Source organism: Rhineura floridana, chromosome 4 (assembly GCF_030035675.1).
Source record: "Rhineura floridana isolate rRhiFlo1 chromosome 4, rRhiFlo1.hap2, whole genome shotgun sequence".
NCBI lineage: Eukaryota > Metazoa > Chordata > Lepidosauria > Squamata > Rhineuridae > Rhineura > Rhineura floridana.
Genome location: NC_084483.1, coordinates 186,539,645 through 186,563,692, shown reverse-complemented (window position 1 = coordinate 186,563,692; position 24,048 = coordinate 186,539,645). Strand labels below are relative to the sequence as shown.

At 39.4% G+C, this 24,048-nt stretch overlaps 1 protein-coding gene across 6 annotated transcripts in view; it reads left to right on the top strand.

Moving 5' to 3' along the window:
- The window catches only part of KLHDC3 (kelch domain containing 3), a 78,015-nt gene that overhangs the window by 13,169 nt on the left and 40,798 nt on the right, over positions 1-24,048 (top strand). For 4 of the 6 annotated variants that reach the window (XM_061625496.1, XM_061625500.1, XM_061625499.1 and 1 more), the window contains exons 2-3: positions 16,279-16,532; positions 19,549-19,725. In XM_061625496.1, coding sequence (XP_061481480.1) covers positions 16,379-16,532; positions 19,549-19,725 — 331 coding nt within the window. In that variant the 5' untranslated portion in view covers positions 16,279-16,378. Of the gene's footprint in view, positions 1-173; positions 275-323; positions 412-16,278; positions 16,533-19,548; positions 19,726-24,048 lie in introns of those variants that run through there. The other 2 variants (XM_061625497.1, XM_061625498.1) reach the window with 2 other exon arrangements.

The window sequence follows — 24,048 nt, the reverse complement described above, 5'->3', positions numbered from 1 at the left end:
CCCTGAGTTTTTGACTGTTTGTCAAGTTGTGTGTCTTGCAGATCTTAGAGATTCACAAGTGTGTTGTCCTATTTTAGCATCAGCATAAATAGCTCAGCCTACCTAGCAGTCAGGCAAGTGTTAGCATAGCTGCACCTCATTATGAAAGGCCAATAATTATGCTTGTGTGGACATCGGCTTTCATTTCCTGCTGTCTTGGAACAAATAGCCAAAGGAGTACGTAAATGTCAGGAGTGAGAAAAGGAGCCGAATTGTTATTCTGCTGGATGTAACAGTGAGTTGGGATGCGCCTGAAATAGAACAGTCTATATGGCCTGCTTCAAGCTGGCTGGGGCTATTTTTAAGTACTACTAAACCATGTAGCTGGAACCACAGCCTTTCCATATTCACGAGGGCTGAGACAACAGCATGGTAGGGAAGTGTCCTTTACATGTACTTCAAAAATAGTGGGTGCAGGATTGCCTTGGTGTTTGGGGAAACCGAGATTCATTATTGCTGTATGACGATGAAAATTATGTTTGCATCTTGCTGAACTCATCATTTGATCTGAAACACAAAAGAGGGAATTTAACCCATACATTTATTGTTGGAATTTAAAACTCTGTTGTACTTACAGAGCTGAATTAACCAGCTAGGCCATTTGGCCAGTTCTGGAATGGAATGGATGTAAAATTAGGCATACTCTCTCTCTCCCCCCCCCTCTGAGGTATTTATTATTTAAGATTTCATTCTTGTTCTGTATCAAAGATCAAAAGTCAGTTATAAAATGTCGTCATATTCTATGTTTATCCTGTTTATTTTGACTTTTTTTTAAATAGGGCTAGTATTTCTGTTTCTTTCAGAGCATACCTTAATGTACAATCTTCCTCTGTTTACCTTGCCTCAGTTTCCTTCCTCTTCATCTCCCTTATATTCTATTTTAAATTGCAAGTTCCTTGGGACAGGGACTTGATATGAATAATAATAATAATAATAATTCCTGTTTGTAGAAAAACCTCTCTAAATGTTGCAACTTACCTGCGACTCGTACATAGTTTGGCTAAGGTTTGGTTGAGGTTGTAGATTTCCAAGATATCCACCCACTGGTGCTAGGCAGTTTGCGAAATACTGAATGTTTATGTGCAGTGCTATGAACTATTAATTTTGTTCCAAGTAAAGCAAGCATACAATTTCATGGATAATGCAATGAAAATGTAATTCTGCTTGTGTCATAAATATAAGCAGAATTTTTTATTTATTCAATTAACAAAATTTTATACTGCTTGACTGTAGAAGCCTGTAAGTGGTTTATAAAAAATATATAAATAAAAACAGTTAAAAACAAATAAGTTAAAACGTTTTAGAAAACCAAATCAGCAATAGACTAAAAAGAAATTAAAACACCTCAACTTCTATTGTGTGTGTATATATAGATATTTATATTTAAGATATGCATCATTAATACAACATACCTTTATCAAAATTTATAATAATATTTCAAGCTTATTATGAAGAAAAAGTATTGTCCTGCTGAAGACACAAAATTACTAACTTATGCTAATGCTATTTGGATCATTCTTAGTGCAATACAAACTGATAATACATTTGGCCACAACTTCTTATTTTATGCTGTATTCAACAAAGCTGTTCTGCCTTATCAGAAGGCTATCATATTTTGTCTTTGTTGTCTAAACCTAAGACAATAGGTTAGTTTGGCCATAGCAGCAAATCCCCAAATTTTCTAATTTCTCCATCCATTCTTTAATGAGTGGTATGTTAACTGAGCTCCATGTCTTTGCAGATATTATTTTTGCTGGAGCTAACATATAAGAAACTAATTCTTTATGTTCTGATACTACTGAGCTTTCTACATGATTCACTAAAAAATACTGGATGGAGAGGAATTTCATAATTTAAGATCTTTTGAATTTGATTTTTAATTTTATTTTAGTACTTTTCACCTCTCGCATCTCTTTTTTGCATTTCCAACATGAGGGGATTTTTTAAAATCATTTGTGTCTGAACTGGAGTGATATACCAGCTAATCATGAACTTAAAAAGAATGGTCCCTTGAATATAAGCAAATTTTAAAATAAAAAATACAATTTTTAAAATATTGAGGAATAGGCAAGAAGAGGCCGATGCTCCATCACCGGCATTGGCTTTCGTAGTCTTCTGGCACAGTTTCAAGGTGCTGGCCTCTATTTGACCTACATGGGTTAGTTCCTACTTATTTTGGGGGAGGAGGGTGGGATCTGTGGCCCTCCAGATGTTTCTGGACTGCAGCTCCCATCATCCCTGGTTACTGGCCATTCTGGCGGGGGATGATGGGAGTAAGAGTCCAACAACATCTGGAGGGTCACATGTTCCGCTCCACTGTCCTAGAAGTTGCTCTCTAATGTATCTTCAGTTGCAGTCACTTAACCTAACACCTTAACAATAACAGCTGCATTGCCAATCATACTATCTAGCATTTTGTAATCATTTTGACACTTTGTAAGTGTCCACTACTGAGGCATTCCTTTCCTTCAGAGACTTGTCAAAGTGTGAGCATCTTCTAGAAGCCTTTTAAGATGATATGAGCTGTTGGACAGTGGAACAGACTGCCTCAAAAAGTGGGAGAGTCTCCTTTATTGGGCATTTTTAAGCAGAGTCTGGATGGCCCCTTATCAGAAATGCTGTAGAAGTGGATTTCCTTTATCAGCAGTGGGTTGGACTTCTGACTATGTGTCTTCCATGATTCTAAGGCTTTCTTTTGGCCTCATTGGCTTGAGTAGGTGAACAGGATATCTCTGTATATAACAAACTGCTGGTATTACATAAAATTTAAACAGTTAAGGTTGCCTGTTAGGAAGGTTATATCACCTTGTGTTAAATTTCTAGTCTTTCTGGTAAAAGGCTAAATTTGCTAAAAGCAATAGGAAGTAATGATGTTGGCTGGTGATAACCTTCTAGTGAGAGCAGTGTGTTGACTCAGTGTTCCTAAAATGTGTTGAATGTTGGCAGTGCAAAAATAGTTCAAAATATCCTTGCATATTCAATCAATCACTGGCAAGCTGGGCAGCATAAATATTTATTATATAATGAGTTCTAAGCAGTTTACGAATACACATTTTTGCAAGATGACTGAATATGGACAAATGCAAACAATATTTTACCAGGAAGTAATATGTCTACGAGACCATGCAGCCATGTAGGGAGTTGGTCCCTGGTATCATTCACCTCTGTGGTGAGGATAATTGAATTTGGTAAACTTCTCATTATCAAATGGGTGGATGCTACAGATGGCCAACTCCCCATGCCTATATACCATATGAATATTTTGCGACTCCTTCATGACAACATGACAGCGACAGTTTTGGATAACAATGGCTTTCAGAGTGATCCATTCAGAGTCGGATCAGGCGTAAAACAGGGATGCGTCATTGCTCCGACCTTATTTGCTATCTTCATTGCTATGATTCTACACCTTATTGAGGGGAAACTTCCCACGGGTGTGGAAATCATATATTGAACAGATGGAAAGCTTTTTAATCTCAGTAGGCTGAAAGCAAAAAGTAAGGTAATGTCAACCTCTGTCGTAGAACTTCAGTATGCCGATGGTAATGTGGTCACACATTCAGAGAAAGATCTTCAAACTATCCTAAATGTCTTTGCAGAAGCATATGGAAAGCTTGGGCTCTCACTTAATATTAAAAAAACCAAAGTGCTTCATCAACAGGTGCAAACTAGTCCCTCTGTACCACCACCAATCCAGCTTAATGGTGTGATGCTGGGGAACGTTGATCGGCAGCCATCTCTCTGTGAAAGCTGACATCGATGCTGAAATTCAACATCGTCCGAGCTCTACGAGTGCCGCATTCTCCCGAATGAAGCGTAGAGTGTTCAAGGATCGGGATATTCGCAGGGAGACCAAAATGCTTATTTACAAAGCCATTGTACTACTGACCTTACTGTACGCCTGTGAAACATGGCTCATCTATAAACGCCACTCCCAACTTCTTGAAAGATTCCACCAACGCTACCTCCGGAAAATTCTGCAAATTACTTGGGAAGACAGATGGATTAATGTTAGCGTTTTGGAAGAAGCAAAGACTACCAGTGTTGAAACAATGATCCTTCAACATCAACTTCGCTGGACTGGCCATGTTGTTCGAATGCCTGATCACCTTCTTTCAAAGCAGCTACTTTACTTCCAACTTAAAGATGGAAAACGGAATATCGGTGGACAGCCAAAGAGGTTGAAAGATGTTCTTAAAGCGAATGTAAAAAATGTAACATGAACATTGAGAACTGGGAAGTCTTGGCCCGTGAACGTCCCAAATGGAGGTTGGATATTATCAAAGGTGCTGTGGACTTCGAAGAAGCATGAACACAGAGCAAACAGGACAAATGAGCTAAGCGGAAGGCATGTCAAACAAATCCTCATTGTGACCATTTTCCATCTGGAAACCTATGTCCTCACTGTGGGAGGCTGTGTGGATCCAGAATTGGCCTCCGCAGTCACTTATGGACCCACTGTTAAAGACCTTATCTTGGAAGACAATCTTACTCGACCACAATTGATCACCAATGAATGATATACTCTTCATAGTAGGTAGTAAATGCCATTTGTCTGTATTCACGCATAACATTGTAATTTGTGGTATATGGCTAATGTAATCTCTAGGAACGGTTTTAATGTTCAGACTGTTGAGTCTGTTGATGATCTACTTGCTGCCTATTGCTGAAAATCTCTGGCCATAGTCCAGAGTGTGTGCATAATTCTTTGTCAGTATCACTTCCTGCAGAAATCCCAAATTATGTTTTAAAATTGCATGAATTTTGGAAGCTGTGTATGTGGTGTTCTCATTGCTTGAAAGGCAACCATGGGTTTTCCTTGAAGGAACTCCCACACCAACACCTCCCCAACATTTGCTTTATATGAGAGGCTCATAGGAGACTGAAATCTTCCTCATTGTTTCTTACACTGTGAAGCTTATAGAATGTTTGGAAAATGGATTTTATCATTATTTAGGAATGGCTTGTATATGAAGCTCACTGGAATACACTAGTTTTTCCCCCCTTGGGATTATGATCTTATATAGTCACATCTGCACAGCAAACTTTAAACTTTCAGCCAATATCTTTCATTCACTTGAAACAAAAATTATGCTATATTGTTTTCATCCCTCATTTATCTTTTCTGTTTCATTTTGTTAGTGGTTTTTAAGTATATTTAACTTCTTGGATCTGTGTGTTTCTCAACCATTTTACCTTCTATCATGCATTTTACACTAGGATTTTCCTCTGTTATCTTTTGTAGATTTCTGTATTTTAGTGTATCGGCCAAAGAGAAAGTTTTCAACTTTTAACATCTGATCTCTGTGTTTAGTAAAAAAAAGTATTGGAGATGGGTATTAAAGCTGACAGGTCTTAACAACTTCTCATGCTCAAATATCACAAATACTCATCTAATCTAAACTATATTTGGCTGATGCAAATTGATTTCAAATTTATTGGATAACTGATTTCAGTTGCTTATTGGCCTTCATTCCAGGCCCTCTCCTTAAAGAAAATGTTTTGTTTTTCCGTGAACATTTTTGAGTGACTGGACTAGTACTGAGTTTGTTAATACTGACAGGAGCTGAATGGTTAAGCAGGTAGAGAATATTCATTCCTTGGTTTTTAACACCTACGTGTTAAAAATCTGATGAGAAAAGTTCTCTCTTATGTGCTTAAGGATTCCAACTTCTCTAAGTCTTCTGACAAGGTTTCAAGAACTCCCACTACAGTCATCACAAAGCAGAATACAGGTCTTGATTTTTCTTCTATTTTGGACACATAGCTGGAGAAATGTGTGTGGGTTTAAATCTCTAACCACTGATTTTCTCTGGAACTGACTTTTGAAAATGCTTCTTTAACAACCTACTTGCTTTTCTCTTACTTGTGTGTGATGAAAAGCTACACACAAAGCTGTGGATCATTAAAGCAGATCTTTACCCAAGTAAAACTTACATATTTTGCTAGGGCTCCTGTAACATAAGACCTCTGTTGGATCAGACCACAGGGCCATGTAGTCAAGCATCCTGTTCTCTTGGTGACCAACCAAATGCCTATGAGGAGTCAACAAGCAGGACTTGAGCGCAATAGCACTCTTACACTTGTGCTTGCAGCAACTGGTATTTAAAGGCATTGCACCTCTGATAGTGGAGGTAGCACACTGCTATCTTGGCTAATCACCATTGATAGCCTTATCCTCCATGAATTTGGCTAATCTACTTTTAAAGCCATCCAAATTGGGGGCCATCACCACATCTTGTTGTAGCAAATTCTGTAGTTTAACTATGTGTTATGTTAAGATGCATTTTTGGCTGTCCTCAGTCTTCCAACTTTCAATTTCATTGGATGACCCTGGTTCAAATACTATAAAAGAGGTTACTGTCTTGGACAAGGCATTATTGGGACTTGCCTCTCCAAATGAAGTAAATGAGAGTCAAGGCATTGAAGTGACTTGGCTGGGAATTGTCCCTCTGATGGCAAAAGACTTGAATTGTTTATTAATTTGATGCTATTAATTTGCAATGATAATTCTCTTTGCTAATACGTGACTAGGGATGCGGGAGAAATTTACACAAGTCGAATTGGACATGAGATTATCCCTTAATTTGCATCTTCATTGTCTTTGTGGATTGGTCTTGCTTGATACGAACTTCTGCAGCTTTTCCTGATACCACTTTAAAAAAAAAGTGTCGGACATAACATTGCTATCGATGACAGCTGCATTGTATGTTCCCTTTAACTTCTGTGGCAATGAGGTGGTAGTGGTAGCCATTAATATTCATTGTTTGATTCTTAACCTGTCTTCCCGTTGTTTTTATAAAATTCACAAAGGAACAATATAGCAGTCATTTATGCAGTCACAGTGTCTGTCAGATACTCCCTGATAACATATAATAATTATTAGATTTCTTTTTCATTTAAGCAAACGTGAAGACTGCTTTGTGCAGCACGACCCATATACAGTCCTATATTATCCACCAATTCAGTTTGCCACCGCCTTTCCAAAGCACATCAAGAGACCAATGTGGTGGTGGTGGTTATTGTTATTAATTCAATTTGTGTCCCACTTTTTCTCCAAGGAGCTCTAGGTGGCATACATGGTTCTCCCAATCCTCATTTAATCTGCACAGCAACCCTGTAAAATAGGTTAGCTGACTAATCAGTTGTTGGATAGAGTTACTGAAGACAGCAAAGAGAGGAAAAATATCTTTAAAAATATTGATGACAGAGCAAATGAGTTACCGTCTTTATGTGAGACACCCCAGTCAATGTAATGGCTCATTGATTAGCTTATCAATTTTGTTCTTTTGTTGCCTGTGCCCTCAGGCAGACAAAACCAGGCAAGCCAACCCAGTAGGAACTGGACAGTGAAAAGCTGTCCCAAGAGAGGTATGGGGCAGGACGAAGAAGGAAGACAATTTAAAAAAATTGTCATAATTACTGTGTGTTGATGGTGGATTAAGCAATATCACTTTTTGGATGGTTAATTTCAAACAGGCTAAATATAAGGACAAGAACTCAGCAATAGTTACATTTTTCAACTTTCAAAATTGCATCATATAGCTGATAGTTGAAAAAGAATTCAACTGCACAAGCCTCGTTTACTGGGGGGAGATTTAGTTGACTGTCCTCAGACAGACAGTAAGCCTGAGGCATGAAACGTACTTGATGGACAATTACCTGCCTTATTTATATTTCAATAAAAACACAACAGACCATCTGTACAAAGAACGAAAACATCAGTAGAAAGAATGAAAACAATAATGTATTTTTCGGCAATAGAAAAGATTGAAATAGAAGATAATGGAAATCGAACACAAACTGTAACCAGGTGCCAGCTGAACCGGCAGCAACAAGAAAACAACATCCTTATAGTTGACCTTCTACAACAAAGGCGCTTACCGTATATGGAGCGAGAAATGCCAGATGTCCAAGCTGGATTTAGAAAGGGAAGAGGCACCAGAGATCATATCGCAAACATATGTTGGATAATGGAATGGAGCAAGGAATTTCAGAAGAAAATCACCCTGTGCTTTATAGATTACAGCAAAACCTTTGACTGTGTAGATCATGAAAAACTGTGGAATGCTTTAAAAGAAATGGGGGTGCCACAGCATCTGATTGTCCTAATGTACAACCTATACTCTGGATAAGAGGCTATTGTAAGGAATATGGAGAAACCGATTGGTTCCCAATCGGAAAGGGTGTGAGACGGGTGTATGTTATCGCCCTATTTGTTTAATCTATATGCAGAACATATCATACAGAAAGCGGGATTGGACCAAGATGAAGGTGTGAAAATTGGAGGGAGAAATATCAATAATTTAAGATATGCAGACGATACCATACTACTAGCAGAAACCAGTAATGATTTGAAACGAATGCTGATGAAAGTTAAAGAGGAAAGCACAAAAGCAGGACTACAGCTGAATGTCAAAAAGACTAAAGTGACCGGAATTAAGGCGGAAGGAAATCGAAATAGCTTATCCTTGTTTTTATTGCAAAAAGCTGGCCTGGAATTGAGCATTTTAAAGATACAAACGGATGAGAGGCATCTGATCTGAGGAGAAAATTTTTGATTTATATGAACTTTTGAGTATTATATGTCTGGGACTATTTTTTCTGGTCTACTTCATTTTGACGAATCTGCTTGTTCTTTATGCCACTAATTATTTGGATGCTGTGAACTAAATTTGTTTTGCATTCTTGGACACATAAGAGATAAGGCAGTTTGTGCTGTCTACATTATGATGTCATCAGGTTTGGAATATTAACTCCTTTGTTGCTGGAAAAAGAAATAAATTGCTCTTTGCTTGGGAATAGTGCTATATTGGAAATTGAAGGGTTTTTTTCTTCTTCTTGGTTTTAAAAATGACAATTAAGAAAGTGGCTGAGACCCTGGAAGTAAATATGTTTCAGAAAATAATGGATGAGATTGAGATAACGAAACAAAAACTGAGACATGGCAAACAAGAGATGAAAATTGAATTTGGCAAAATGAAGCAGGAGCTGAAAGAAATAGGGGATTTTATGAGAGAGGAGGTTGATGAGATCAGAGATATAACTAGACAAGCAATAGAAAAAGAAAGAAAAATTAAAGGGAAGATGCAAGTCCTGGGGATTGGAACAGATATATCAAATGTGGAACTGGAAAAAGATTTGGAGTTTATGGACCTTAGAGATAAAGATTACTGTTTGGAATTCAGCGTTGTCCCTGAAGAAATTGATGAAGATATCAGAGATAAAGCTATCAATGTTTCGAAAAAATTTCTGGACTGGAATGATGTGATGGAGTTTGAAATAGAGAAAATCTATAGAATTAATTATAGATATGTGACAATGGAAAAACTCTCAAGAGATGTGCTAGTGCATTTCGTAAAAAAGAGGAACAGTGATATGACTTTACAACAACATTTCAGTAACACATTCAGAATTGATGGCAAGGAAATATTTGTGAGGAAGGAAATTCCCATCAGATTCTTATTATATGACTATGACAGCAAGATTATTATGGATGCAAGGATGGAAGATGGAAGATGGAATTAACACTGATAATGGAAGAATGGCTATTGAAATTACTAGACCTAGCAGACTTGACGAGATGGATTAATCGATATGTTTATTTGGAGAAAAATCGATGGATATATTTCTCAAGGACTGGAAACCTCTCTTTGACCTTTTGCGGAAAGAATAAAGTGATGTTAATGAGATTTGATGATTAATTAAGATAACTACTGGAGGAAAGTGATTTTGTAATATATTAAGAGACAGGCTTGTTATATATTATAGACCTATAACTGATCTGCGACAAATCGGAAGTCAACATTTTATTTTATTGTATTAGTTATTAATTTGTTTGTTTGTTTTGTTTTTTGAAACTTTGAATAAAAATTAATGATTAAAAAAAAGACTAAAGTGATGACAACAGAAGATTTATGTAACCTTAAAGTTGACAAAGAGGACATTGAACTTGTCAAGGATTTCACTCCTCGGCACAGTCATTAACCAAAATGGACACAATAGTCAAGAAATCAGGAGAAGGCTAGGACTGGGGAGGACAGCTATGAGAGAACCAGAAAAGGTCCTCAAATGCAAAGATGTATCCAATGAACCCTGCGAGCGATGCCATTGGGAGTCATGTACTCCCAGCAGGGTCACCCATGGCGGTAAGGTCAAGGGAGAGGAACCAGGCAAAGAACGATCCAAGGAAATCCTCAACAGCAGAACAGGCAGAGGATAACAATGTGTACATTACAACGGCTGTGAAGGCGGATGAAGGCTGCAGCAGATAAAAGACTTCCAGTCTTCGTGGTATCCATGCCATTGGATCAAAGCCTTATTGTGTAAATAATAATAATAAAATTTAATTTATTGTGTATTGATCATTGTGCGCCAATCTCGCCACATAAAACAAATTCATGCACAGGCATCTTCCGACCAAACCAAACCAAAAGTTCAGTGGTGATCGACGAATGGCGACAGGGGCAGGACTGTGAAATCCGGAAGCCCCTAGTCATGTGGTACATGGGCGGTGGATACAGACTCAGTCATCCTGGCTCAAGGACTGAGGCAGTTGAGTAGTTTGGCAGCTATATCCATGATTGAGCAGTCCTATTCAGGAGGGGTCCACTCTGCTCACCCTGTATGGGGAGGGGGCTAGAAAAGGTGCCCTAAACATAGTCTGCCTCATCTCTCTCCCTCACTGGATTACCACATCCAGTGGGGTCACCACTTAGCGGTCGCAAAAGACAATTGAACTTTGGAACATGGAATATACGGACATTGCTGGACAATACAGATAGTGAACGTCCTGAACGCAGGACTGCCATCATCATGAGGGAGTTGAGATGTTTTAATATTGACATAGCAGCACTCCAAGAAACTCGAAGAGCAGGAGGACAACTGAAGGGAAAAAAAGGTTATACCTTCTTCTGGAAAGGACTGCCAGAACAAGAATGACGAATACATGGAGTAAGCTTTGCTATTAAAAATAATCTTGTCAGAAGTTCCTATTGGCATTAATGAACGACTCTCAACTCTCCAGTTAAAACTTGCCAAAAACCAGCAGGTAACTATTCTAAGTGCTTATGCACCAACATTAAATGCTGATGAAGACATCAAGGAAATTTTTTATACCCAGCTGGACACCATATTATCAGAGATACCTAAGGAGAATGAAATTATCCTCTTGGGTGATTTCAATGCAAGAGTTGGGCGTGATTTCAATTTATGGCCAGAAACCATTGGGGAAAGAAGGAGTTGGCAATAGCAACCTGAATGGCATTCTACTTCTGACTAAATGTGCAGAGCATAATCTTGTTATTACAAACACACTCTTTCACCAGAAAAATAAATTTAAAACATCATGGAAGCACCCTCCGTCAAAACACTGGCATCTCCTGGATTACGTAATCGTCTGTGCCAGAGATCGTCGTGATGTACTCCTCGCTAGGGCCATGACGAGTGCTGATGACTGCTGGACAGATCACTGATTAATTCGATCTACTATGACCATTAATTTTGTTCCTCAATGTAGGCTCCATGGAAGAAAATCAAGACGTAAAATGAACATCCATGCCCTTCAAGATCCTATTAAGTGAGCCTGCTTTCAGACAACTCTCAAGAAACATCTACCGATGGAACTCCCTGAAAATGTTGAGGAACACTGGATTAAACTGAAGACATCCATTATTACAGCATGTGAACAAACTATTGGATACCAAACTAAGAAACATCAGGATTGGGTCGATGACAATGATGGTGAGATTGACCATATCATCGACAAGAAAAGGAAAGCCTTCCAGATATGGCAGAAAGACATTAACTGTCCTGCTAAGAAAAAAAATCTATGCCAGTGAAAAGGCTGAGGTCCAAAGAAGAACTAGAGAACTTAAGAACGCCTGGTGGATAAAGAAAGTTCAAGAAATCCAGCACTTTGCAGATGCTCACAGTGCACGGGGCTTTTTTAATGCCACAAAGACCATCTATGGACCAACAAACCACGGTACAAATCCCTTAAGTTCAATGCATTGTACCAAACTTCTTAAGGATAGAGAGTCTATTGCACTGCGCTGGAAAGAGCATTGCCATGACCTCCTTAATCATAACTCTATTGTGGCTGGTGAGGTCTTCTTGCAAATTCCACAACAACAAACTAGAAACGAGCTTGCTATATCCCCTAATTTGGATGAAGTCAGTAAAGCCATCAATCAAATAAAGAACAACAAAGCTAGTGGATCTGATGGGATTCCTGCTGAAGTCGTTAAAGAAGGTGGGCCTGAACTTACACAACAACTTCATAAGGTCATAAAAAAAATCTGGATGAGGGAGGAGATCCCGGAAGACTTTAGGGATGCCATAATTATCACCCTTTTTAAGAAAGGTGATAGAACAGATTGTGGGAACTATTGAGGTATCTCCTAGCTACCGCAGGTAAAATCCTCACAAGAATCCTCGCAAATTGCCTCTTACCGATCTCAGAGGATGTCTCAAAATGGTTTCCGCCCTTCCAGGGGGACAATGGACATGATCTTCACTGTACGACAGTTTCAAGAAATATGCCAGGAGCAGAATCAACCTTTATATATGGTGTTTATTGATCTGACTAAGGCCTTTGATACTGTGAATCAAACTGCTCTCTGGACGATCCTTCTGAAAACTGGATGCCCTGATAAATTTGTGAATATTTTGCGACTCCTTCATGACAACATGACTGCAACAGTTTTGGATAACAATGGCTTTCAGAGTGATCCATTCAGAGTCGGATCAGGCTTAAAACAGGGATGCGTCATTGCTCCTACCTTATTTGCTATCTTCATTGCTATGATTCTACACCTTATTGAAAGGAAACTTCCTACTGGCATGGAAATCATATATCGAACAGATGGAAAGCTTTTTAATCTCAGTAGGCTGAAAGCAAAAAGTAAGGTAATGTCAACCTCTGTCGTAGAACTTCAATATGCTGATGATAATGTAGTCTCTGCACATTCAGGGAAAGATCTTCAAACTATCCTAAATTTCTTTGCAGAAACATATGGAAAGCTTGGGCTCTCACTTACTATTAAAAAAACCAAAGTGCTTCATCAACAGGTGCAAACTAGTCCCTCTGTACCACCACCAATCCATCTTAATGGTGTGACGCTGGGGAACATTGATCACTTCCCCTATCTTGGCAGCCATCTCTCTGTAAAAGCTGACGTCGATGCTGAAATTCAACATCGTCTGAGTTCTGAGAGTGCCGCATTCTCCCGAATGAAACGTAGAGTGTTTGAGGATTGGGATATTCGCAGGGAGACCAAAATGCTTATTTACAAAGCCATTGTACTACCAACCTTACTGTACGCCTGTGAAACATGGCTCATCTATAAACGCCACTCCCAACTTCTTGAAAGATTCTACCAACACTACCTCCGGAAAATTCTGCAAATTACTTGGGAAGATAGATGGATTAATGTTAGCGTTTTGGAAGAAGCAAAGACTACCAGTGTTGAAACAATGATCCTTCAACATCAACTTCGCTGGACCGGCCATGTTGTCCGAATGCCTGATCACCTTCTTTCAAAGCAGCTACTTTACTTCCAACTTAACGATGGAAAACGGAATATCGGTGGACAGCCAAAGAGGTTTAAATATGTTCTTAAAGCGAATGTAAAAAAAAATGTGATATGAACATTGAGAACTGGGAAGTCTTGGCCCATGAATGTCCCAAATGGAGGTTGGCTATTATCAAAGGTGCTGTGAACTTTGAAGAAGCACGAATACAGGGCGAACGGGACAAACGAGCTAAGCAGAAGGCACGTCAAACAAATCCTCATTGTGACCATTTTCCATCTGGAAACCTATGTCCTCACTGTGGGAGGCTGTGTGGATCCAGAATTGGCCCCCACAGTCACTTATGGACCCACTGTTAAAGATCTTATCTTGAAAGACAATCTTACGCAGCCACGACTGATCGCCAATAAATTCCCGATCTCTATTTATGGATGTGAAATTTGGACAGTGAAAAAAGCGGATAAGAGAAAAATCAACACTTTTGAAATGTGGTGTTGGAGGAGAGCTTTGTGCATACCATGGACTGCGAAAAAGACAAATAATTGGGTGTTAGAACAAGTTAAACCAGAACTGTCACTAGAAGCTCAAATGATGACACATCATGAGGAGACATGATTCACTAGAAAAGACAATAATGCTGAGGAAAACAAAAGGAAGTAGAAAAAGAGGAAGGCCAAACAAGAGATGGATTGATTCCATAAAGGAAGCCACAGACCTGAACATACAAGATCTGAACAGGATGGTTCACGGCAGATACTATTGGAGGTCACTGATTCATAGTGTCACCATAAGTCCTAATTGACTTGAAGGCACATAACAACAACAACATAGCTGACCATTGCTAATAGCTTCTTCCCACTCCATTATGGCCTTCTTGTAAAAGAAATACGCTGCTTCAAATACCTATTGCTGACAGGAACTTTCCTTGGGGGGGGGTGTTGTGACAATGTTTTTGGCTACTGGCCCAAATTGAAGATATCACTGACTTCACACTAACAACCGAGGAGAAGCAAAGTGGCTGCAATCTTCTCTCTAGGAGCCCACACAGTGTGCAGGCTCCCAGAGAGAAGATTGCAGCCACTTTGCTTCTCCTCTTTGGTTTTGCTGCTGCGCCACCCTAAGCTGTGGTTTGGCGTGGCGTGTTATCTGAACCCAGGCTCATGGTTTAGCTCTCTCCAGAGTAACCATGAGTTGTAATCAAGATATGTGTTATGGTTTACAGTTAGTGGTCTGTTACCACAGCTTAATGCAACGCAACAACAAAACAGAGGAGCAACGAAGCCACAATCTCCTTTCCAGGGACCTGCATGTTTGCTCATTCATGCTAAGCCATGATTTGACTGAACATTATATGCAAACAAGAGCACTGTCCATGCCCAATCTAGGAGAGAGGAAAGAAATGGAAAAGTATCTGGTCAAATGCATTAGAATGTATAACACTATATAACAGAGTAACACTATATAACAGATATGTTGTGATGCTTAGTTAATGTTGTTAGTAGTCTTTAACATTTTTATTTCCTGCTTCTTTTGTGATCCTTGAGTACACGTACTTGGTTCATATACTGTACGCAGTTAACTGTAGGACTTCTAGTGGTGAAAGTAGAAGATTGCAAGGGAGGCATTTTGAGGCACGTAGTCTTCTGAATGGACTCCCAAGTTCCATTGTGCTGATGTAACTATAAGTTATAAAAAATGGATCTGCCACCAGAAAGGAAAGCTTTTGACAAGTTCTCCCTCTTCTGTTCTGTACAGTAATATGTAATAGCAGTTACCTTGTATCTTGATGTCATTTCACTGGGTTTTTTCCCTTCCAGTGCAAGCCAGTGATGTAGAACAGGAGCTTGACCTGGGACTGCCATTTTCAACAGCCAGCCCCATTGTTCTTATAGTGTTCCCCTAAAAAGATGGGGGTGTCTTCTGTTAAAACAAATAAATGCTGTAAATATTTATTTATTATTTATTTGATTTATATCCCGCCCTTCCTCCCAGCAGGAGCCCAGGGCAACAAACAAAAGCACTTTAAAACATCAGAAAAACAGACTTAAAAATACATTGAAACAAAAGATCTTTACAAACATTGTTTAAAAAGCTTCCAAGACATCTTTTTTTAAAAAAACGTATTGTTTAAAAAAAGGTTTAAAAACTTATTAAAAAGCAATTCCAAAACAGACGCACAGACTGTGATAGGGTCTCAACTTAAAAGTCTTGTTGAAAGAAGGTCTTCAATAGGCACTGAAAAGATAACAGAGATGGCACCTGTCTAATATTTAAGGGGAGGGAGATCCACAGGGTAGATGCCGCCACGCCTAAGGTCCATTTCCTTTAGTTGACGAGAACATCTCTTTACTACTGCTATCATTAAGTTGTATTCTGTGAAATGGTGACTAGGGAGGGAAATGTTGGTTTTTGCTGCTCTCCTGAATTGTTGAGACACATTAAACCATTTCTCCATCTTTTGAAATGATTACATATTACAGAGTTTCTGCCCTATCTTACATATGTAACAGGCTAACAAGAGAAAGCTAATTGCTTTCTACTGCCCAAGAGTATTTAAAGAAAGGAACAATGTACTGCAATGTTCAAAGAGGCTATTAAAATCTCATCCAGTGGGAAAGCTGTTGGATAGAGGAAGACCCAGATTCATTTTCCAATGTGCATAATCAGATGCATTTTGATTATTTTTAAATTCTCTATCTGTTTCAGAGCTGTGTGGCTACGAACCAAAATGGTTGGTAGCCCTGTGGGCATGAAACTCTAATGCCCTGACCCCCATCTTGGAGGGACTGAGCACTGGCAGAAGGGAATGTTACGGTGGACAGTGCATTTAGAAGGTGGGCCCCGGAGAGTAAACCACGCTGCTGTGGCTGTTGGGCACAAAGTCTACTCTTTTGGTGGCTACTGTTCTGGTGAAGACTATGAGACTCTGCGACAGATCGATGTTCACGTATTCAATGCAGGTAAGATGAGCTTGAATACAAGGGAGCTGAAAAAGTAGCACTTTCACATGATTCATTGGTTATGGTTTTAGAATGTTATGAAAGCATGTTTCCCAGGTACTGGGATCTTTAAATGCAAGGAGCACATGCTGATGCAATAAAAAGGCTACCTGACTTATTCTGAAGCTGGCGAATATGTTTGTTTTTTATTTACTGAATTGTAGTGATAATTGGTTCAATGTATTAAGGGGAGTGTTCAGTTAGACATCAAACAGAGATGAAGTCACTGAGAATTTAAAAGTATCAAAAGCTGGAATTGTCCTTAAGGAGCACGGGAATTAGCTGTTTCACATAACATGTGAAAAAAAATTTTTTTTATTAAAGGCATATATTTACCAACTTCTTTGTAAAAGTTTTAGAGCAGTATACAAGATATTAAAATTCAGAATTATATATATATATATATCAGAATACAAGATTGTATTCTACAATAACAATCTACAGCAGGAAACCAATCAATAAAAATATATTTTTTAATAAAGATCATGCATTTGTGCACCTTGCTGAAATTGAACCTGTTTGGGAGCTATTCACTCTGTCAGGAAAAGTTTTGTGTATTTAGGGCCCTTTAATATATCTTCATAAGAAGTTGTGGGGACAAATGCTGGAAGCAAAGCTTAGTTGTAGGAAGTCTTTAGGGAGGAGAAACTTTCTGATTTACAGTTTCCCATCCCAATATATTTTGATAACCTTTAGGTTGTCTTAGAGAAGGAATACTCCATGAAAGGAGTCATTGGTTAAAGAATTATTTACTTCTGTGGAAAAAAATGAAATTTGAAAATGAAAATTTGTTGAATCCATAAGTTGTGACAGAGTAAGAAACAATCACATTTACAAAAAAATAATAATAAAGGGGAATAGAAAAATCATCAACTATGTGTCCTGGATTGTTCATGTAATCCAGTATAGTAGTGCCCCACTTATACGGCAGGTTCTGTTCCAGGCCCCCGCCGAAAAGCAAAAACCACTGGAAAGTGGCGCCTTACTCATCTGTAGCATGTGAGCTCCCTGCCCTACAGCTGACCGCGCAATCAGCTGTAGCATGGGGCTCTCCAGCTGATGGCGATCAGCTGGAGCGCGTGAGCTCCACCCTCTGCGCTCCAGCTGACAGCAATCAGCTGGAGCATGCGAGCTCCCTGCACTCCAGCTGACAGGGATCAGCTGTAGCATGAGAGCTCACGCACTACAGCTGATCACTGTCAACTGGAGCTCCCCACGCTACAGCTGATTGCCCCGCTGGTGCTGCCGTATTAGCGGAATGCCGAAAAACAGGGCGCCAACAAGCAGGGCCCTACTGTATGTTAAAATATGATGAAGGTTGCTCTATGAATTGCATGATCAAAAATGTTGTCAGTTATGAAAGCTATCTATGGATTCTTACTAAATAACCAGTTTAGTTATTGGTATCTGCAGTTTGAGCAGATACGCACTCCAGTTCAGTATGGTACATATAGGAAGAACCCTGAAAATTTAAGATGCTATATTTATAAAGAAGTTATTGAAGTTCTGCTACTTATTCCAGTGTTCACTATATGAAAAAAAAGAGAACTGAATAGTTGGACAGCTTACTTGTTGGAAAGGAACATTGATCTAATTGGCACGAAAGTTTATGTTAACCAGCAGAAAAGAAATATAATGAAAACATTATCTTTTTATTTGTAGTTGCAAATGTGTGAAACACTTTTTAGCCCTGGTCTTAAACTGCGTTTAGGTACGATGCCATATGAAAATACTAGAGCAGTTTAACACTAGCCAGTAAATTTATTATGCATTGTAAACATCAAGTAAAATTGATCCAAATGGAACCTGTACATAGTTCAGGCTAAGAAAACAAGCTGGTGTTCTGTTGTGTGACACTAGTGTGGTTCACACTAATGTCACACTGACCAATCACAAACTCTTTGGGAAAGGTGCAAAATCCTACTAACGATCCACTTGACTTGACGATACATAGACAAACTTCACCAGTTAGTGGCAAACGTGGGTGCCTAAACAGGAATGGCACAATATGACCTAGATGCTGCTGAGCCAAATAAATCCCTGCTTTTATGAACCTTACACTGCAACTTGCATCTTTAAAAATGTATTTATTACATCTTTTACGCTTGCATTTATTTAATCCTGGCAAGCTCTTGGCAGCAATGATACACCGTGGCATGGAGTTTTATGGAGCCAATTACCCTTTTCCTATTATCTTTCAAATATGTGATATGCAGATTCCAATGGAGAGTTGCAACAGGTGAGTGGCAGGACAGAATAGTGGATTCAGATATGGGAGACACAGGCTCAAATATCCAGCCATAAAGCATGCTAGCCTTTGACAATTGTCTTAGTCTAATGTACCAAACAATAAACAATAGAATTGTGACTTATTTGAAAACTGCTGTTTTTAAATGATTAATAACAGTTGAATTTTTTTACTTCTTCCAGTGTGCACTGTCTTGCATATTTTAATCTGCCATTTGGCTATCCATTTCCCTGTTCTAACCTTTTAAACTGGATGCTTTTAATATTGTTTAACCATTAAACTAAATGGACCTTTAAAGCACTTAATTGTCTCTGAATTGTACTCATGTTAATTCCTTTAGAACTCTTGAAAAATATGCCTTCCTGTAATCGAGCAAGGGTTGGAAATACTATTTTCTTCAGCCACGCTTTTTCTGGCACCAGCATCTTTACAGTGTCATACATTTGCAACAAACAGATTGCTCTAGGTGAACATCTTCCATATTCACTTAGTGATATATTCCTCTTAGCTTTTCATTGTCCTTGTGCTCTCTTTCTATTTTTCACAAATACAATAGTTTTTGCAATCTGTCATTTACTACATAAATACAGAGAATTAGATTTCTTCTTTGCCTTGTTAATCCAAGTACCTGAGGTGTTTATGTCAGTAGTTTCTCCATAATTAATAGGCATGGCAGCCTGATGCTTGAGGGCAAGGCAGTCAAGTAACACTCTGGGCTTTTTCTTTTAGTTTCTCTGCGCTGGACCAAACTACCACCAGTGTGGACAAACAGCAGGGACCATGTGAGGGAAGTTCCCTACATGAGATATGGACATTCTGCAGTGCTCATTGAAGACACCATCTATATCTGGGGTGGCCGCAATGACACCGAGGGAGCCTGCAATGTGCTATATGCCTTTGACGTCAGTAAGTGTTGCTTTGCTGCCCCCACAACCCTCACTGACGCATGCCCCCGAAAGTGTATATTCTAAAATGTTTCAGTCTGTGTCCAGGTTTAAATTAGGAACAGCAGGTATGAAACCACTTAAATCAGTGGTGTTTAGCCTTGATAGATAGCAAAAAAATCAAATTTAAGATTTTTATTTTTAAAGCACCTAGAAATTCTTTGAGACCTGTTGTACAATCTGCAGTCTTCATGAGTGGTACTTCGGAGAAGGAACAGTGGTAGTACTGTGGGCAGCACACAGTGCAGGGACTACACACAGTAGCAGGAAGGGGGTATGGAGGATCAAGGGAAGCAGAGGGGCCAACAAGTGAACAGAAATAATACCAGGTGCCCAGGGAGAAACTAAACCATACACAGGGTTTGCAAGGCAAGAAGAGCCTTATAGAAAACATAGGTAAAAGGGAGGGAATAGACCCAGTGGGCACCAAAATTATTATTATTATTTATTACATTTCTGTCCTGCCCTTCTTTCCAGAAGGAGCCCAAGGCGGCAAACAAAGAGATAAACACTAACAACATCTCAAAAACAAAACATCTTAAAAAATTCCAAAGGGTAGGTGCCACAGCACTAAAGGTCAGCTTCCTATGTTATGCGGAATGGATCTTCTGATAAGATGGATCTGCAGGAGGCCCCTGCAGAGTGCAGTGATCGATTGGGTATATAAGGGATTAGACGATCTTTCAGGTATCCTGATCCCAAGTTGTATAGGGCTTTGTACACCAAAACCAGCATCTTGAACTTGGCCCAGAGGCTAATGGGCAGCCAGCGCAATTCTTTCAGCAGCAGGAGAACATGTTAGCAATATCCTGCCCCAGTGACCACTCATGCCATCACATTTTGCACCAGCTGTAGCTTCCAGACCGACCTCAAGGGCAGCCCCACATAGAGCACATTATAGTAATCCAGCCAGGAGGTTACCAATACATGGACAACAGTGGTCAGGCTATCCCAGTCCAGAAACTGCTGCAGCTGTCTTACCAGCCAAAGCTGGTAAAAGGCACTCCTTTTACCATTGAGGTCACCTGGAAGATGGTCAATGACAATGATGCATCCAAGAGCACCCCTAGACTACAAACCTGCTCTTTCAGAGGTAGTATGACCCCATCCAAAGCAGGCAATTGACCAATTAATTATCCTGCTGAGCGGAAGGGCGGGGTATAAATCAAATAATAAATAAATAAAATCAATTCTAAAAGTGCAGCACTGCTGAAGTTGAACAGGTGTGTAAATCTGATCAGTAACTTGAATAGGAGAACACAGAACTAAATGAAGAAGCAGTATCTGTCATGACCCCCTAGACCACCAAGGTACTGGGTTCATGCATCAGACTCAGACCCCCACCCTTAGGGAAATGAGACTGGAACCAAAAAGCTATTACTTCACCCTTGCCAAGGCTGTGTACGCTCACAACAACCCTGCAAGGTAGAAGGTAGGCTGCCACCACCCCTGTATACTGGTCCACTCAGAGCCAGGGGATCTCTGAGCCCAGAAGATATATAAAACCAAGGTCCTAAAAGGCAAGAGTCACAGTTACACTCCTTGCCAGGCACCTCTGGTTTAACACTTAAAATCCAAGCCTTTAACTTCTTAACCCTCTTTGGTAGTTAGTGACTGAGATTGGTCAAGGTACTGAATCCAGAACCACCCTTTCTCTCAAGGAACACACCAGGTTAAAAATAGAAGTAGCTTTATTAAGATATATAAGTGCACATAACATATAGCAGCAAGTAATCCTTTAAGACCATTCACCCAACAGGGGTTTAGGTTCTTACAAGAGAATTCATACACACAACAAGAAAATAACAAGCTAAACTCACCTAACTACTTACACACGAGGTAGTTGGTTGCGTGGCACCTCTCCTAAGAGAGATGGATGTTCAACATAAAGCAATGGAACCAGACATAGGTTGCCTTCCCATAAGCAACCCCTGGAACCATAAGGCAGAAGGTTTGGAACTCTGGTGCCAAGTCAGCATAGGCAGAGAACAGAGAACAAAGGCTATGGGTCTCTAGCCCTATACTTAAAGGAAAAAGATCCTAACGGTCCAAGTTTAATTGACCAATCAGGAATTGGCTGATGTAATGTTCTTCTTGATGTTTCTCACATTTTCGCGCCTTGCGGGCCCCCCTCCCAACTGTGTTTTCCAACTGTACAGGCCAAAGATGACCTTGGGTACCAGGCACTTGCTAATCAGCAAAGATAAACAGGTGCAGCTTGTTAAGACTTCTCTAACCATCTTCAGCTGGGAAGTGAAACTCAGAATTGCAAATTGGCAAAGGCTTGTCTTTTCTAACTGTAACCATCTCCCAGAGTCCCTTGCTGGAGCCAAAGTATTGCTATTAGATTTTTAATAACTCATGAACATTACAGGTTCATGACAGTATCTAAGAATAATAAAATATTTTAAAATAGGAAAAATGAATGGCTGAGAAATATGATGGTGATTGTTTTGGAGTCTTCTGGTTGACAAAGATTTTCAACAACTGTTGATACTACTTTTTCACAACTTTAATTTTGCATTTTCATCATCATTATTATCATAAGCATCAACAACATTTATTACCTGCCTTTCACTTAGAGGGCAGGTTACAACAATTTAAAAATACAGCATTAAAAACAATCTAAAATCACAAAACAGGGTGGGTTCTAAAAATATGCATCTCAGGTGTCAAAGGCCAGGGTGAAAAGGTACATTTTCAGCAGCAGCCTAAAACTGTGCAGTGAAGTTGCCAGACGCACCTCGGTGGGTATGAAGTTCCACAACTTAGGGGTCGCCACAGAGAATGCCCTTTCACTAGCCACCACCCCCTGAACTTTTTTTGTATATAAATTTTATTGGGTTTCAAAAATAAAATACGTATTTGTCTCAAAAACTATCAGCAGATGTTACAAATCATATAGATACAATTCTTTAACCAATTAAGTATTCAGCATATCTAAAAGAAAATCCAAACTACCCTCTCATCCCACCTTCCCTCAACTACTGGGCTCCTACTGGGAGGAAGGGTGAGAAATAAATCAAATAATAAATAAACTGCTTTTCCCCCTCCCTCAAGGTGGTATAATTTATTAAGCATATTACCTGCTTGTTGGCTTGTTTTTCCTTCCTTTATTGCTTTTGGGACCTATAGTACTTCAGACACATCAGAACTATCTGTTGAATGCTAAACATCCATATAGTGTTACATGTTCCAAATACTAGCGTAATGGGGTGGGGAGGTTGATTGTTTTCTATAAACTTAGGCTATGAATGGAAAACATACCGAGGCAAACTTGTCTGTCTTTAGTTTACCACGTGTTATTCTTAGTTTGTATGTCAGTTTCTCCATCAAAGCAATAAACCAAACCTTATGATACGAATATTGTATTGAAGCACCATGCAAATTTTTCCAGTGCTTTGCTTTAGTAAGGTGAGCTGCCATCAGTAAATGCCCCACCAGCAGCTTGTCCTTTCTGTCCAGAGTTGTCCCAGTGAAGAAATTCAAAAGTGCCACCTGTGGAATCCTGTCCACGGGCCCAGACACAATCAATTGGATCTCATCAAAGACTACCTTCCACAAAGTCTGGACCCATGGCATGACCACCACATATGCTGGTATGTCCTGAGGTCTGCACACCCCATCCAGCAGCATCCCAATAAGTCTGGCTTTATCTTTGAGAGCCTCACCAGAGTAACATACCTCCTGTGTGCCAATTTTAGCATTGATTCACAAAGTTGATTAGAAGCTAAACTGGTTAGTGGTTGCTACCAGAATTTCTGCTATTCACCATCATCAATGATGATATCCCAGTCCCACTCCCACTGTTTTTTAAGGCCAGAAAGAACTGAGCTTTCCCATGCTAGTAACATTGTGTATAATTGGGAGACTATGCCTCTTCCCCCATCTCTGGCTGCCAAAATAAGTTGTTCGAAAGTAGGGCGCTGAAGGGCTTGTTCCTTAACCTGTACCCTCAAAAGAAAATTATGTATTTAATGCCATTGAATCCAGGTAAGCTGCACACCTCCTAGTGCTGTACGAAAGTCCTGTTCTGTTATTAAGCCAGCAAAAAAATCTCTGATTCTGAAAAAACCTCTTGACCTCCATTCTTGCCAAGCTATTTGTCTGTTCTTATTGTAGAAGTCAGGATGAAAATGGAGAGGAGTTAAGGGTGAACGTGATCTAGTCAAAATCTGCTTATTTTTTCCCAACACTTTATTAGTACTGTTGTAAATGGATTTTCCATTGACCTCTGCAGTATTGCCCTACTCATTTTTCTGAAAAACATCATGCGAAGAGGTAT